The sequence below is a fragment of the Nematostella vectensis genome, chromosome 12 (assembly GCF_932526225.1).
Source record: "Nematostella vectensis chromosome 12, jaNemVect1.1, whole genome shotgun sequence".
In the NCBI taxonomy this organism is placed as follows: Eukaryota; Metazoa; Cnidaria; class Anthozoa; order Actiniaria; family Edwardsiidae; genus Nematostella; species Nematostella vectensis.
The window spans coordinates 9,852,663-9,868,186 of NC_064045.1; the positions used below are offsets into that span (position 1 = coordinate 9,852,663).

At 41.3% G+C, this 15,524-nt stretch overlaps 3 protein-coding genes across 6 annotated transcripts; 1 reads left to right on the forward strand and 2 right to left on the reverse strand.

Annotated features, from left to right (window-relative positions):
* The first annotated feature begins 242 nt into the window (after window positions 1-242).
* LOC5508459 lies at window positions 243-3,952 on the forward strand. The gene is made up of 4 exons (XM_032377191.2): window positions 243-774; window positions 2,006-2,199; window positions 3,078-3,245; window positions 3,464-3,952. Exons 1-4 carry the CDS (start codon window positions 501-503, stop codon window positions 3,824-3,826), a joined length of 999 nt encoding a protein of 332 aa, XP_032233082.1. The 5' UTR covers window positions 243-500; the 3' UTR covers window positions 3,827-3,952.
* A 2,335-nt stretch (window positions 3,953-6,287) lies between these two features.
* LOC5508460 (melanocyte-stimulating hormone receptor) lies at window positions 6,288-8,370 on the reverse strand. The gene has a single exon (XM_032377194.2). The coding sequence runs from the start codon at window positions 7,415-7,417 to the stop codon at window positions 6,455-6,457; it is 963 nt and encodes a 320-aa protein (XP_032233085.1). The 5' UTR covers window positions 7,418-8,370; the 3' UTR covers window positions 6,288-6,454.
* A 413-nt stretch (window positions 8,371-8,783) lies between these two features.
* Window positions 8,784-13,351, reverse strand: LOC5508448. 4 transcript variants are annotated; one of them, XM_048720362.1, is made up of 6 exons: window positions 12,958-13,351; window positions 12,776-12,851; window positions 12,462-12,495; window positions 10,692-11,079; window positions 9,979-10,479; window positions 8,784-9,341 (listed from the first exon to the last, which is right to left on the reverse strand). In XM_048720362.1, exons 4-6 carry the CDS (start codon window positions 11,061-11,063, stop codon window positions 8,922-8,924), a joined length of 1,293 nt encoding a protein of 430 aa, XP_048576319.1. In that variant the 5' UTR covers window positions 11,064-11,079; window positions 12,462-12,495; window positions 12,776-12,851; window positions 12,958-13,351; the 3' UTR covers window positions 8,784-8,921. The 4 variants fall into 4 exon arrangements, with proteins under 4 accessions (XP_048576319.1, XP_048576318.1, XP_048576317.1 ...); XM_048720361.1 differs by having other exon boundaries at window positions 12,462-12,546; XM_048720360.1 differs by having other exon boundaries at window positions 12,462-12,546; window positions 12,776-13,351.
* Between the last annotated feature and the right edge of the window lie 2,173 nt (window positions 13,352-15,524).

The window sequence follows — 15,524 nt, forward strand, 5'->3', positions numbered from 1 at the left end:
TTCTCTATATTATCGTTGTTTTTCCTAGTTTCTTTCGCTCACATTCCCTGCTAGCAGAGGCCTCTTTTCTATGTATTTGTCTGGGCTGGCGTTCGCGAGGAAAAGAGACCTCTGCAACGAAAACAGTTTTGAGCCATGGCAGAGGTCTCTTTTCCTCGCGAACGCCAGCCCAGCGAAATACAGAGAAATAAGGCCTCTGCTAGCAGGGAAGCGCTTACAGTGAAACGGGACGTAATCGCTAGATATGAAATCAAGATAAGCTTTTAGGCATTGCCTAAGTCTATATATTACTCGCTTGATTTTATTGCTTTTGTATGTTCCCATCGCGTCCCTTCTAAATGTTCATGCGCGAGCTGAATTAGAACAATAAAGAACTCGCATTCTAGCGGTACCAATTAGAACTAGTCACTCATGACAGGAGAAAACGGCTTTTTATTGTTAACGCACGCGACTTGGTAGACTCTTCAAATCTTCGGCAAGATCATAAACCCAAAACAGCAATGTTGTCTTCCCAAATTGCCGCTCAAAAAAATGACATCCCTATGAGTGAAAAAGCCGAGGGCGCGACAGTGAACCTACGCGCGCTGGCGAAACTCAGACGTCGTAGGCCTCGCCGACCTGGGCAAAGTGCGACAGAAAAAGAAAAGCCGGCACCAGTACTGGGGCCATCTGACGTTTACAGGGAAAATCCGTGTGAGGTTGGGGACCACAGCCCCCCCATGCAAATGGATGTGGGAAATTTCTGGGATTTTGCGTCACGAGCTCCGTGGCAAGGTATGAATCGCTACAGGCGGCAGATCATTGAATCTGGACGAGCTTTCATACAATGGCAACTTTCAATAATGTGGGGACGCCGTAAATGCTCATTCCAGTGCCCTTTCGGCACATAAATTTATCTCACTTTTCAGGAATAGTGGAAGTGGAATAGTGGAAGCACGGGTGGCCTAGTGTGTTAGCGCGTCGGCCTCTCACCGCTGTGGCCCAGGTTCGAATCCTGGCTCAAACTGGGGATTTTTCCGGGTTCCTGCCTTGAATCGAATTTGTCACAAGTGAGTTGAAGTTATTCTCCCGTGTTTCCAGTCTTCTCGGATAAGGACACTAAACCGGAGGTCCCGTCTCTTCAAGCTGCACTACATTAACCTGAACCGAAGGGACGTAAAAGAACCACTGGGGACGCAATAAACCCTCTGGCAGTGACCACCCCCAGTGACAGTGCTTACTAACAGAGGGCCATATGTTAGAAAACTGTATATTCGGTTAAATATGCTACCCTCGATAACCAAAGATTACAAAGGAATCGGCCCCTGGGCGCTTAGGGACGGGCCATAGAAAAATTGATGTGGGTAAGGGACAAAATACACGATTAAAAGCCTGGAAAAAATGCATGCAGCCTAAACCAGACAGACAAAAAATGCATACAGCGATTAAAAAATAATGCACGTCTTGAAGACAAGAAAAATAAACATACACGGCTGAACCCTCCTCCTTCAATTTTCAGATGGTGCTTCCTTTATCAAATATTGAGAGTAGCGAAAGGGGCGCTTATTTCTTAACATTCGGACTTCAGCTTTTTATGAATAGCTGTCTTAATTTAAAGTACTGTATTTAAGAAATTATTTAAATTAAATCCTCCGATCGGTTATTAAAATACGAATAACCCAAACAAATAGTTCAGTACGCGTATGATACAAGATAGTAATTTGTGGGTGCTACGATCTTGGGCTTGGTCATTGTATTCTAGGGGAAAAGGTGACTCTTATCTGAAAAGGGTGCTTATCTTTTGCGCCCCAAGGGGTGAGTCGAGAGTGCGCTAATATAATGAGAAACCTCCGATGTATCAGCCACCTTAAAAAATATTTACCTTATTTAACTTTACTTTTCAGATATATATTCAAACGTTTTTATACGTATACGTCAGGTTTCTTGCACCGGCTGATTGCACGTATGACAGTAAAACGTATTCACGTCTGTTATTGTACACATGACCGCTGACCTTTATACGTAGGTCGTCTGCGAGTGTGTGACGGAGTTCTTATGAGAAAGCTAATCGACACTTATGAAAACCTGGCACAGAACAAGATTATCAACAAGGTCGTGACAACGCGGAACTTCAGTACAGCGGACTTACGCAAACAGAGAAACACCCTTTTCGCCATGTCACGTGGCACCAACGAAGCGATGGTTGATGGATCCAAGAAGGTACGGATGGCAATAAAAACTCTCCGTTTTTTCTTGCTTGTTTTGCATGAATGCTCAAACTTAACGAATAGGTCGTCTACCAATTGGCGACTTTCACCACATGATCACGTGACCTTTTGGGTGGCAAAGATTAAACGAAGAAATGACTGCGCCCGTCACTCCAAAGGACATCGAAAAATGGATAAGATCTTAAGGTCTGGTTAACTTCGGTAAGCTTATATTTTTGCATAGAGGTTCCTTATGTTGTGTAAACCAACATATCAAAAAGTGTTTTTTTTCTAATGAATTCGTCTTCGAGATATGAGGCTTGAAGCGCAATTTTCAAATGTTCAAAGTATGGATTCTCCTCGTTTTTAGGGAGAAGTCGGGCTCTGATCAGAATTTAAGGCAACTTTGCTCGCTTATATCTAAATTTCATATCTTCTAAATTTTCTATAAAATTTGGAATTAAGCTTTTGGTCAGAGGAACTCCTTGTATGCGGAATCTTGAGCTTATATGTTGAGAATTGGAAAATTTCATGCCATTTTTTTGCTCTGTCGGGTCAGCCTGCAGTCTGCCAATAGTTCGGCCGAATCAGCCAAAGAGTTGGCGAGTTAGCCTTTAGTGGTGTCGAGTCGCCTAATTGGTCAATGTAGAAGCTATCGGAAGATTTCACCACATTGGATTGATGCACCACAGACAAAACAATGAGAAGAAAAAAAAACAATAGAACGGGAATACAATAGAACAATGAGGTTATGAGCCAACAATGAGCCAATCCTGTTAGGACTTACGAGCGGGCTCTCCAACCAATAGTGGTGGCGAGTTAGCCTATAGTGCCGAGATGTATAAATGGGAATCTTAGGCCAGTGGTAATTCTTTTTCTATCTCAATATAGCCAGAGGTAGTCGTCAAGGCAACGTTTACATACTACGGTGGAATACCTCTGAGGAAGCATCGGAAAGTTTCCTTTGCGCCTGCGCCAAACACGGTCTTCACTCCTCGCATTCGCCACTCGCTGCCAATCATCAAGTACAGCACGACTGACGCGCGACGGAACTCTAAGGTCAGTAACAAATTTGTCACGTGGATGTCACATGGTTCAGACTCCTCAAGGGTCTTCTATTTCTTGAAATTGACCACCATTTTGGATTTTTGGCGAAGAATACCTTGTCGAAATATACAAGCATATCAATATAAATCCAACGTCATGTTCAATGGCTTTTCCTACATTTTCAGTTTCAATGTATCCTTACTGCCTACCACTAACTGCACCTTCTCCAGGTTGAGGCACTAATGAAACTCAACTTTCAATCCGCTTCCCTATTTCCGCGTATGGACTGGGACGAAGGCTCCACGGAGTCACATGACGAGTGGTTCATATCTCCTATCCCGGCAGACTTTGCGGCGCGCTGTCTGAAGGCCGCGCAACATCACGTGATTGTCAAGGAGCAGTTCACCGATAATGACACGTGGCGCACGGTGACCAGCATTACATTCAGTCGAAAGGAAACCAGATTCAGGACGTACCTTGCTTTTCAGTCCATGGGTCCTCTGTACACATCCGAGGAGTTTCCTATGTTTACGTACGCTCTTGAAAAACGTGCTCGTATCCCGAAATCCTATGCGCTCCCAGACTTACGATAATCCACTAGGTAGTTTATTTGAAATGATGAGAATTATTATACGGTCTTTTTGGCCTACTATTAATGTTTGAAATGAGAGCTAGAATTTTTGTATGATTTGTAATAAAAAAAAAAGACATAAGCTTGACCAACGGGCCTCTGTTTATATTTGAAATTAGAGAGCTGGTATTTCTATTTGATTGACATTGGCTACGTTGTTAGCCGTAAAGATAAATTCGCTACATATCCATCATTCGGAACAAGTCGCGCAAAAGGCCTGGACGACTAGCAAAAATCATCATCTAAATCTGAAGAGAATTGTAACAAGGTTTCCATATCTCGCTACATCTCAACAGAAATACTGAGCTTAAAAATAAGTTTTAAATAATCATTTCGCGTCATCTGCACCTTTGCCTTCTAAATCTTGGCATTTTATATGAGGTTTACTATTTGAGTAATCATTCATTCAAGAAAGAACCAAGGTCTCATTGTTCTGCGGCAAAAAGCTTTTCCCATATAGGATCTTTTTATACAAAACATACTGGTAAGAACATGTAGAATATAGTAAGATTTTGAGGAAAATTACGTGGAAAATCTGCCTGCTTATGGGCTATTTTCTGTTTTGAACCAATCAGATAGAGCAGGGACAATAGTTTTTTCTCTTCCATTTTTAACAAGGTTCCCCACATTACCGTTTCTAATAAGCCTATTTCAAAAAAAAATAATAGTCCCTAACAATAAATAATAAAAAACATTAGGTAAAATCTTGTTTTAAGTGTAACTTATGCTTGAATGCTGTGTCTCGGCCAATCAAATTTCTAGTATTACCAAAGACATTTTTTACATGCCAGTGTGCATATTGCATTCCATGCATTTTTCGCGGTTCCCTCTTATCTGGACCGTTACTTGATCTCGATCTCATGTCATCCATGTCTCTGGGAAACGTAGCGTCGTATCGTCTCGCGTCTTATAGCAATCCTGTGTCTCAATGTCATTGATACCTTCGCCCCGTGTTTCTGCCTTCTCTCATGTTTCAATCTGAGAGAACAGAGCTGTGAGACCGGGCGGAGGGTGAGACAGGGTGGAAATTGTTATGATGTAGATCTCAGAGGTGGAGCTCAGAAATAATGAGATGGAGCTCAGGAAGGATGAGATGGAGCTCAGGGAGGATGAGATGGAGCTCACGAAGGATGAGATGGAGCTCAGGAAGGATGAGATGGAGTTCAGTAAGGATGAGGTGAAACTCAGGAAGGATTAAATGGAGCTCAGGATGGAAAGGATTAAAAGGAGCTCAGGACGGTTGAGGTGGAGCTCAGGAAGGATAAGATGGAGCACAGGAAGGATAAGGTGGAGCGCAGGAAGGATGAGATGGAGCTCAGGGAGGATGAGGTGGAGCTGAGGAAGGATGAGGTGGAGCTGAGGAAGGATGAGATGGAGCTCAGGGAGGATGAGGTGGAGCTGAGGAAGGATGAGGTGGAGCTGAGGAAGGATGAGATGGAGCTGAGGAAGGATGAGATGGAGCTCAGGAAGGATTAAAAGGAGCTCAGGAAGGTTGAGTTAAAGTTCAGGAAGGATAAGATGGAGCACAGGAAGGATAAGATGGAGCACAAGAAGGATAAGGTGGAGCTCAGGGAGATGAGATGGAGCTCAGGAAGGATGAAGTGGAGCTCAGGAAGGATGAGATGCAGCTCAGGGGGATGAGATGGAGCTCAGGAAGGATAAGGTGGAGCTCAGGAAGGATGAGGTGGAGCTTAGGGGGATGAGATGGAGCTCAGGAAGGATGAGGTGGAGCTCAGAAAGGAGGTGGAGCTCTGAAAGGATGAGATGGAGCTCAGGAATGATGTGGTGGAGCTTAGAAAGGATGAGTTGGAGCTCAGGGAGGATGAGGTGGAGCTCAGAAAGTATGATATGGAGTTTAGGAAGGATGAGGTTGAGCTCAGGAATGATGAGGTGGAGCTCATGAAGGATGAGATGGAGCTCACGAAGGATAAGGTGGAGCTCACGAAGGACGAGGTGGAGCTCACGAAGGATGAGGTGGAGCTTACGAAGGATAAGATGGAGCTTAGGAAGGATGAGGTGGAGCTCAGGAAGGATGAGGTGGAGCTCAGGAAGGATTAGATTGAGCTCAGGAAGGATAAAGTGGAGTTCGGGAAGGATGATGTGTAGCTCAGGAAGGATGATGTGGAGCTCAGGAAGGATAAGATGGAGCTCAGGGAGGATGAGATGGTGCTCAGGAGGGATGAGGTGGAGCTCAGGAAGGATAAGTTATAGCTGAAAAAAGATGGACTAAAGAGAGAAAAATTTGGCTTGGGTAAGGTGAAGTGCATTGCAGAACAAACTGACCCAGACGTAAGTTGGACTATATTTGTTGTTATGCGTGCCTCACTTTTAAATTTTATGAAATTTGAAAAAAACTTTAGTAAATACAATCACATTTAATATACAATCTGATCAACCAAATACAATAAGATTGACAACGTAGGTTTTTTTAGAATGCAGCTATTTTTACTTTCTGTTTATTGTTGGTAAAACATTACTATCAGTCTTTGCGTGTCTGAAACAAAAGAGTGATTTCCCTAATTTCCAGCATTTAGTTTTCTTTGGCTGCCATCTACTCATAAAAAAACAGCAAAGTTTTGTCAGATTGCGATCACATCCAATATCTACAAAGTCTAAAAAATGAATAAAGTTTTGAATAAACTATAGCTGCAGTAGTCTTTACAGCATTTCGCATCTCACTCAACCGCCAACAAAGAAATATGGGATTTAAAGTAGAGTTTAAAAAGACTAAGACACAAGACGTCTGCCACCATTTCCTTACAGTCGTCGTGGTGCCTAATATCTCCCAAACAATCATAACAACAATAAATGGAAAATAGCAAACAAACAGCAAGAGCAGAATGGTAGATAAGCCTGCGATCGATTTTCTGTAGCGCGTTAAATTAGACACCATATCACTTTGGCTAGAGTTGGAGGACATCGACTGAGCAGCAATTTGAGTATGGTGGCGCATTAACACTTTCACAATCTTAAAAAACGAAAAAGCAACTGTCAAAATACATATTGGGAGAAGAGCGGAACAAAGCGCGTTGTAGGTCGAGCGCCCAGCAAACGCCATGAATACAACAAAGGTAGACGCGAACCATGTGAACGCGCAGACTATCCCAACCCGCCTAGTCGTAACAGACGATGTGTACATCAAATGAAGATAAAGTGCTAGGTACCTATCGACACTTGCAACGGTAACAGTCACAAGAGAAACGCCAGCAAACTGAGAAGATGCCAGACTGGTAATAACAGCCAATGGACACACGATGTCATAGCTGGAATTGTTCATTTCACTCCATCTCCATGCTAACGCCAAAGGTTGTGCTATCACACAGACCGCCAAGTCTGATATGGCGAGGTTGCAGAGAAATAAGTTTGAAGGTGTTTGTAGCGGTTTAACTCGCCAGATGGTAGCCAGTATCAGGCTATTTAGTATTGCACCAGGTACCACTGTAAGGAGAAGCAGCATTGATAGAATGTTAGTGGAGGGCAGTAGTTCTGTAGAGTACGAGATGTATTCAGTGAACGGAAAACAGCTGTCATTCCCACTGTCTGCTCCTTGCATCTTGAAGTTTTCGCTCGTCACTGATACGCAGTTGTTTCTCCTTTCGGTTCTTCTAATTGATTACCGTTTCATATTAACTTTACAAATGTTCTCTGCCCGTCGCTAGTCATTAACAGCAAAAAATGCAGTTGAAAAGTACCGAATTCAAAACTTTCACGCTTATAAAACGCCGTTTCTAGATAATGTTCTGCAGTGTATCAAATTATATTGTTCCTTTTGCCCATTTTCCTTTTTTTGTTACTCCATTTCGATCGTATTCCAAATCGATATTCGTCGTTTGGATGATTTTCTACACCTGGCAATGCTGCATCGAATAATTAAAAGTGAAATACATTTAACTTTAAGCGCCCAATAATTCAACAGTTCAAACAACGTTTTATGAGTTCCCTTTGAACCATTTGTGATCAGCGATTACCAGGATGCAGCCATTTACATACCAAAATTTAAGTCAACGAATTAGTAAATGGATGTTGACATATTATCTAAGTCATGTTTACCTTTAATCGCTTTGTAAGAAGAAAATTAAACACTAAGTCACATATGTGCTAATCTGTTTTGCTGTGTAATTTATTGTTATGTAGATAAAAATAAGAAAGCATCCTTTCCCTTTTATATATTTCTATGACTTCTCGTGAATGAGGTAGTCTTAATAAAAGGTTTCCTACCTGCTGACGCATCAGTTTTTAACATTGAGATAGCACTATTCAATACAAGAAAAAAGTAAAAAAAATTTTCAAGGGCAATATCCATTAACTGGGCCCCGGTGTAAGTTTTGAAAGATATGCAGTACCGCTATGGCACATTTTGCAATCCGGAGGATAACAAGAAAAAGAACAAAGAGCTGTACTTTTAACATTGTGATATTCCGAACCACAGTATTGAACCATGAATTTACTGATAGCTTGGTCTTTTAGTGTGACGTCACAAAATGTCTTAACACGTTCTTTGAGTGTGTTAAGGGGGGGGGGGGGGGGGGTTGAGTATTCTGATAAAAAATCTGACCACCCCCAAAAGAACAAAAAAGGGATTTTTTTATGCCTTTGCAGTATCTCCACGGGACGTTTATTGTCGGATTTGGCTACAAATAAAGTCTGTCTTAAGGATTAATGACATACCAGAGTGATCTAGCTTATTATGCTTTATAGCTTTGTCTACAAATAGCACGTCTATTGAGATCCGAAAGTGGACTTTCGGCCGTGTGTGTGTGTGTGTGTGTGTGTGTGCGGGGGGGGGGGGGGGGGGGGGGGGGGGGTGGGGTGGGGAGTGGGGGCTTCGCACCAGCTGTACCCCCTCGGCACGGGTCTGGAATAGATAGGCTTATAAGGTTACGCATAGAGGGGAGGTAGCTGAAATATTCACGACTAAGTAGCAAGAAGCACTTTGTTATCATTTGCAAAAGCGTTCTTTTACATAAATGTGCCACTTCACGATCAAGTTGTTTCGAGCAACTAATGTTCCGGCTCAACTAGTGTTGCCAACCATCATTGACATCCTTGGACACGTTTTATACAGAGGCTTCTGCCATACTTTTTAGCTCATTGTCTGCTACCCGAGACGCTTCTTCCCACAGGTCAGCGGTTCTCATCAGCTCCGTCCTCCAGAACGTCCTTAAATCATTCATGAAGCCAGCGAAGGAAGACTCGCACATTTCTCTAGCGGCTTTGTTGACGGAACGGTTTATTTCAGGTCGATGAACCTCCATAAGATCACGTGTTCCTTCATGGTAAGAATGGGTCGTTTCCCTGAAGACCTCGCAGGAATGCTGACCATCAACTGACATCGTGGTGCACTTGGGTTTAATCGTGAGCGTCAACCATACTCTATAACATACGTCTCCTAATAAACATTTCCACCAAGTTCCACGATAATCATCTTCGTGCGCTTTTTCATGAAAACTTTTGATGTTTCTCTGGTGGTATTCCCTCTGAAAGATTGAACAGCAAAGGCGAGGCGACATAGAGCCAGTGAGAAAATAAACAAGAGATGACCCCCCCCCCCCCCCTCGCAAATATGATATTGCCATGAAGCCTCCATATAATAGTAGTTCAACAAGACCGGCCCTCCATATGATTTTTCAGTCTGGTAACTCCATACTGGATACTTCAAATTCTTTCGTCTGGAGACTCCAGACTAAAGAATTATATGGAAGGGTCTTGTTTTAGAGTTATTTACATATAAAAGAGGCCCCGGTGATCACCCAAAAAGAAAAGAGAAGATGATGGGAAAAATACTCCCATGTTTTTTTTTTTTTTTTTTACTTTACTGTCGAATCCGTTGTATCGCGACCCGCATTTTTAAAACACGATTTGTTTTGGTTTTCTGTTCCGTCAGTAAAACCATTCTGAGCCAATCAGAGTCTCGCTTTGTGCACTTCCCTGGCTATCCTCTGGACGAAAACCAGACATTGTCGCGACAGAAAGCCAGGCAACTGCACTAGGCTAGAAATAGCAAGAATCTGATTGGCTTAGAATAATTTGACTGGCGGATGATGATCTCAAAATATGTTTTGAGAATGCGGCGTCGCGATACAACAGATTCGACAGTAATGAATCAACTCCTACCTGGTTTCGTTCTATTTCTCCGTATGCCCACACTGCATAATCATTGTACGTCTTGCCGTATCTCTTTATGTCTTCCAAAGTACTTTTCAAATCTTTTTTATTCTCCGCCTTTTCACCGGCCGATGCTGAGGGATCATCAACAACCAGGCATTTCGCTGACGATCTTAGCGCATACAAATGTGTGCTTGCGAAATCTCGGAAGACTAACAGGGATGCTTCAAGTTTCTTTGTGTCGTACGGGTACGATACTTTACTTTTGGACTTGAATTCTTTCAACATGAACTTGGCTGTCCCTTCAGCTTCCATTCTGCGAAGTACTTGCCTCTGACATTGCAGTAAACGTCGGTCGGTCAGACAGTTTGTCCATTGTGTGGCGAGCGCTCGATAATCCCTGTTCAGGTCTTCGACATCAGAGTTGATCACTCGCTGGTCGACGTACTCTTTTAATTGTTGAAAGCGATGGTTCATTTCACTCGTTATCTCCGCAAAGGCGTCATTCACCTAGGAAAACACCCACGATAATGATAAACGAGGTGGTTTGAAATTATTCTATCAATAGTCAGTCACATTTTTATGTTTTACTTAATACTCCAAGACAAACAACTTTCCCTAAGTCAGCCCGAAAGAAGTATTGGATTCCTTGTACAAATGTCAAAAATTCGATCCCACATTTTCAAGAATATTTCCTACACATTTTCACAAGAAATGCGTACCTTTTCCAAAATGTCATCAGGGGATGGTGATGTAAGCGAGGCAGCAAAGCCAAAGGCAGCACCAAAAACGCCGAACGATTTAGCTGCTGCCGCGGCCACTTTTGTAATATCATTCATTCTTTCAACTGCCTGAGAAACAGCTGCAACATTTCCAGAAACCCCAGATCCTAATCCGAATAGATCGCTAAGAGCTGTGTCAAAACCTCTGCAAACAGGGGATGCCACTGGGGTGATCTGCTGGTCAACTTTTAGGGTTGGATTGTAGTAGTGGTTGCAGTTGCCTCTCTCACCAAGCGACTGAAGGTCAGCGGTACTGGCTCTAACGAGGGCTTGAATTACCATAGCCAACAGACAGACCTTCACGAAACTCATGTCACAGACGTTTTTTCTGTAATGAAGAAAAAATTCATGAGAAAAAGAAAGTCAACATTTCACTTAAAGCCCCATTGGCGACCAAAGCGATTGTTGTTGTTTTGAAATAGCGCCATTGTCTTGCAAGCGATTTGATTGGGGGACTATAATACGCATAATTATTCACTACCGACACTCGATTTGCGTGTTTCATCTTGTTTTTGCCTGTGAAGAAAGCTTTTCAGCCATTGTTTTCACAGTATTTAGGAAGACAAAAACATAACGTAACGAAGAAACGACCAAGCAATGCGTGATTCAGGATAAGGATCATTGACAAATAAAGCCGATTGATGGCATCGGGAAAGATGTTGGTTTATTCCAAGCGATCACTTAAACTCGAAACTATTCTTTGTTTTATCACTGATAAGCAATATAACCTGTAATTAAAACACTAGGTTAATAACCATGAAGCGAGAAGTCGAGGAGAATATATACACATAGGAAGTATATATTTCATTGCTATGATTTGCAAATTCGACTTAACGGCAAACCTTCTACATTTTGTTTATTTCTCTTGCATTTTCAGGGTTGCATCGAGGGTCACCTTTGAATCGAACCTGCTATTTTCATTCCCTCTATATGTGAATGAAAATAGCAGGCTCAGCGTCTAAAAAACTTTGACTTCCAGGGAAACTAAACCCAAATTCCTTTGTAGTCGTTGTGATTGTTATCACGCAATGCGTACATGTGACATCACGCAATGCGTTCATGTGACATCGCATAAATGCCAGAATATAAATAAATCTTAGAATTATTTGCCAGGTATTGTTGTAAAACGATAAAGTAATAACTATTTAAAACTTTGAGGCGCATATCGACGATTTTAACGCGATTTTAACAACGATAGAAGAGTTTTCTTAAAAAATTGAAACAATTTGTAGACTTTCTATTGTTAACGAAGCGATAAAATAGAGCCTCGATCTGATGTAGGCTTGGCTGCTTATGGGCCTTTAATTGCAGCTAAAAGTTTCTCAACGTATTTCAAATCTCTAGATTCAAACCCCAAGCATTGTATACTACTAGCTGTATATGCTATTTGCGTTAGCTACCTTCTACTACATGATACACACATGATACCATTTACTTTGAGTGTGGAAAGCAATCAATAATCAAAACTGTTTAAAAAATAATTTAGATTTTTTTTTACAATTGGCATTGTAAAATGTTTGAGTTAACACTGCGTGCTGCCACAGATGACAAAATCAATCTTACCTTTATCACTGGCCTTCTTAAAGCAAGAATATCGACGGCGATATGAAGGCAAAGGACGTCTGTAGTTATATATGTGCTTGTAATAAAATATTTACCTATCAAAATAACTGGTAGATTTGTTTTTCTGTACGTAATTTATCATCCTACCTGTTATGTCTCTTTGGGCTGTTGCTCGCTTCGTCTGATAGTTAAGGAGTTGACAGGTTCATCTGACATGGAATTTCTACTTGTACTAATAATAAAATCAATGTCGATAATAAGGCAAAAAAGATCCGAAATAACTTTGACCTATTTTCGTAAAACGAAGGGAGGGGGTCATCTTTGAGCCATAAACTTATTGAATGGAAAGTAATGAAATTCTTTTTTGTGATGTCTCGAGAAATATGTGCGCTAGTAATAAAATATCAATCTATTCAAATAACTGGTACATATGTTTTTCTGCTCGTAATGGGTTGTACAACCTGTTCTGTCTTGTTGAGATGTTGTTCGCTTCGTCTGAATCAAAGAGAGTTGACATGTACATCTGACACGCAATTTCTAAATAATAAATCAATTTTGAAAATAAGACAAAAAAATACTTATAATTGTTCTCGATGCTTTGCTATTTTAGACAGTAAGAAAAGCAAATATTTATCATCATTACCTATACATAGATTTCAAAGATTTAGTTAGCAGAGCCCTACGGGGAGTTTTGTGAACATCGTCCGGGTACCCTGTGGTCACCAGCCTGCCAACTGGTAACGACAGCACACTCCGCGACACGTCTTCTGAGTAAAATAATGGATTTGTACACATGCATACACTCTTGGACTATCCGAGAATGCTAAAACCTTTAAAAAACAAAAAACAATTGTGTTTTTATTTCGTGTACACCCATGGGAGCCCTGTGTCTTAATTTTCCCGCCCTTTTGACTTTTGCTCGCAACCAACATCGTAATCCATGAAAGTAATGAATAAAGTCAAGTTAGAAGGCTCAGGGGCCGTAAAGGACGTCGAAAAACTAGGGAAAAACCCTGCGCCCCTCTCTGGCCTCTTTAGGCGTCGTTACGGCACTTAAGCTACGAACTGAACCCATATTTATATGTTTTTCTACACGCAATTTGTTATGCAACTTGTTCTGTCTCGTTGAGACGTCTGCTCGCTCTGGATTAAGAGAGTTGATGGCTTCATCTGACACGAAATTTCTACTAAATAAAAATATGAATGTCGAAAATAAGGCTGTTCGCTTCGTTGAAAAGTTGACAGTTGAAAGGTACGAAAAAAGACGCGTTACGCCTCCTTTTAAAAGGAAAATAATAGTGTACCGATCTGGTGAGATTGTATTTCACATTACTCCCCAAACTCCCGCGTAACTACTTTACTCACTCCGATCCCGTCCGTTGTGTTCTGGGGTTCCTGTGTAGTTCGAAAATTTCGAATTTGAATGTCAATCATTAACCGCGATATCCGTCGTGATATTTCCGACGTCACCTAGAATTCATCACAAAATTTTGATAAGAAATCGCATACGGAATCCGCACACTATAAGAATACTTAAGATAAAGCGACACTCTCAATAAGGCTGAAGAACTGCAGAGCAAGGCATAAGCATTTAGCTAAAGGATAAAATAATGATGTCGAAGAGAGATCGCACGGGACAGCATGGACTAATCTCTGTTCTAGTCAGCTATGTCTTTGTACTTCTCTTCATCGTTCGCCTAAGCCAAGCTGAACAAGTTGCAAATCTAAACTACTGTCCCTATTTCAACAACCGTGCACCATCGCCTCAACCAAACCTTCGAAACTGTACTTGGTATAAGGAAAATGCTTGCTGTTTACCCCATGAACTAGACTCGATTCTAGAAGCCATTGCTCCGCTGACTGGTGCGAATAACCGGTGTCTCCGCGCATTCAACTATCTAATGTGCTATGTCTGTGCTCCTTACCAAAATATGTTCTATAAAAATGAGCGTTTAACAGTCTGCAGGGATTTTTGTGATACGATATTCCAGAGTTGTGGCGATGCTTTTCTTAAAGGAAGCCGGATATCAAGTGCGTACAAATCAGGAGAGGAATTCTGTGAGTCGCGAAAGTTCATTGTAGCTGACGGAAAGAGCAAGAACTGCTTCACGTCCATACAAAGTATTAGTGGTGCTGTGGGTGTCAAAATTCGATTATTAACAGTAGTCGTCACAATAGCAATAGGCTTTGTGTGTTGGTGATCATTAATTAATAAAACCTTTAAAAGAAAAAGTCGACAACAACGCAGATTTATGTTTTTTAGAACGATATTTCGGCAGGCCAATACCTGCCTTCTTCAGGTTATAAATGAGTTACAATGGCATGTATGTACAAAGTTCATTGATGATTAACTAACAAAAGGTAAAAATAGTAATTGAGTGACAAAGTACAAAGTTCATTGATGATTAACTAACAAAAGGTAAAAATAGTAATTTAGTGACTTATGGAAGATGGTAAATAGGGTGGTGTGGATTACTAAGTAGCTAAACGGTTTCTTCACGCCGGTTGAGGCCACCGGGTTCAAGAGTGCCAGCGCGAGCTATCAGTGTGGCTTCTCTTGCTTTGCGGATGGAGTCGCGGTTGAACTCATTTATAACCTGAAGAAGGCAGGTATTGGCCTGTCGAAATATCGTTCTAAAAAACATAAATCTGCGTTGTTGTCGACTTTTTCTTTTAAAGGTTTTATTAATTAATCAACTGTCGACGCAGACCACAAGGTCCGACGCACACCAGCAGATAGAGGCTGTCCGGTGGTTTCTTCCTACGTTTTTGTAAATTAATTAATACATGGTATACACATCAATCAATTTAATTAAACCGCATCATTATACGTACGATGCGTCAGATAGGGGCTAGCGACGATTGGAAGTTGTAGTGATTTCATTGTTTTCCATTGTGTAAGACAAAAAGACTGTTTCTCCAGCGAGCTTCTAAAATTGTTCTAAAAAAATCTTATACTAATCATATCTTAGAAAATGATCACTGCCACTCGACCAATCAGCGTCTTCCATTTTTGAACCCCCTAAATCTGGAATTAGTGGGAAATGTAGGTTATAATTAGTGGTTATCTACTTAGTGTTGTTTTCCTAGGAAAACAATGAAAACAAAGTTGCAATTTAGGGAATACTAATCAATAAGTAGATGACTACTAATATACTAACTACAAATCTCACTGAAATGTCACTTATTCAAAACCCGCAACTGCTTTAT

Excerpts from the sequence above, each read along its gene's own strand:
- LOC5508459 (XM_032377191.2), top strand. The coding sequence starts at position 501 with ATGTTGTCTTCCCAAATTGCCGCTCAAAAAAATGACATCCCTATGAGT. Across the intron at positions 775-2,005 it reads GTCACGAGCTCCGTGGCAAG|GTCGTCTGCGAGTGTGTGAC; the intron begins GTATGAATCGCT and ends CTTTATACGTAG. Across the intron at positions 2,200-3,077 it reads TGGTTGATGGATCCAAGAAG|CCAGAGGTAGTCGTCAAGGC; the intron begins GTACGGATGGCA and ends ATCTCAATATAG.
- LOC5508460 (XM_032377194.2), bottom strand. The coding sequence starts at position 7,417 with ATGCAAGGAGCAGACAGTGGGAATGACAGCTGTTTTCCGTTCACTGAA.
- LOC5508448 (XM_048720362.1), bottom strand. The coding sequence starts at position 11,063 with ATGAGTTTCGTGAAGGTCTGTCTGTTGGCTATGGTAATTCAAGCCCTC. Across the intron at positions 10,480-10,691 it reads CTGATGACATTTTGGAAAAG|GTGAATGACGCCTTTGCGGA; the intron begins GTACGCATTTCT and ends GTGTTTTCCTAG. Across the intron at positions 9,342-9,978 it reads GAGAAATAGAACGAAACCAG|AGGGAATACCACCAGAGAAA; the intron begins GTAGGAGTTGAT and ends TCAATCTTTCAG.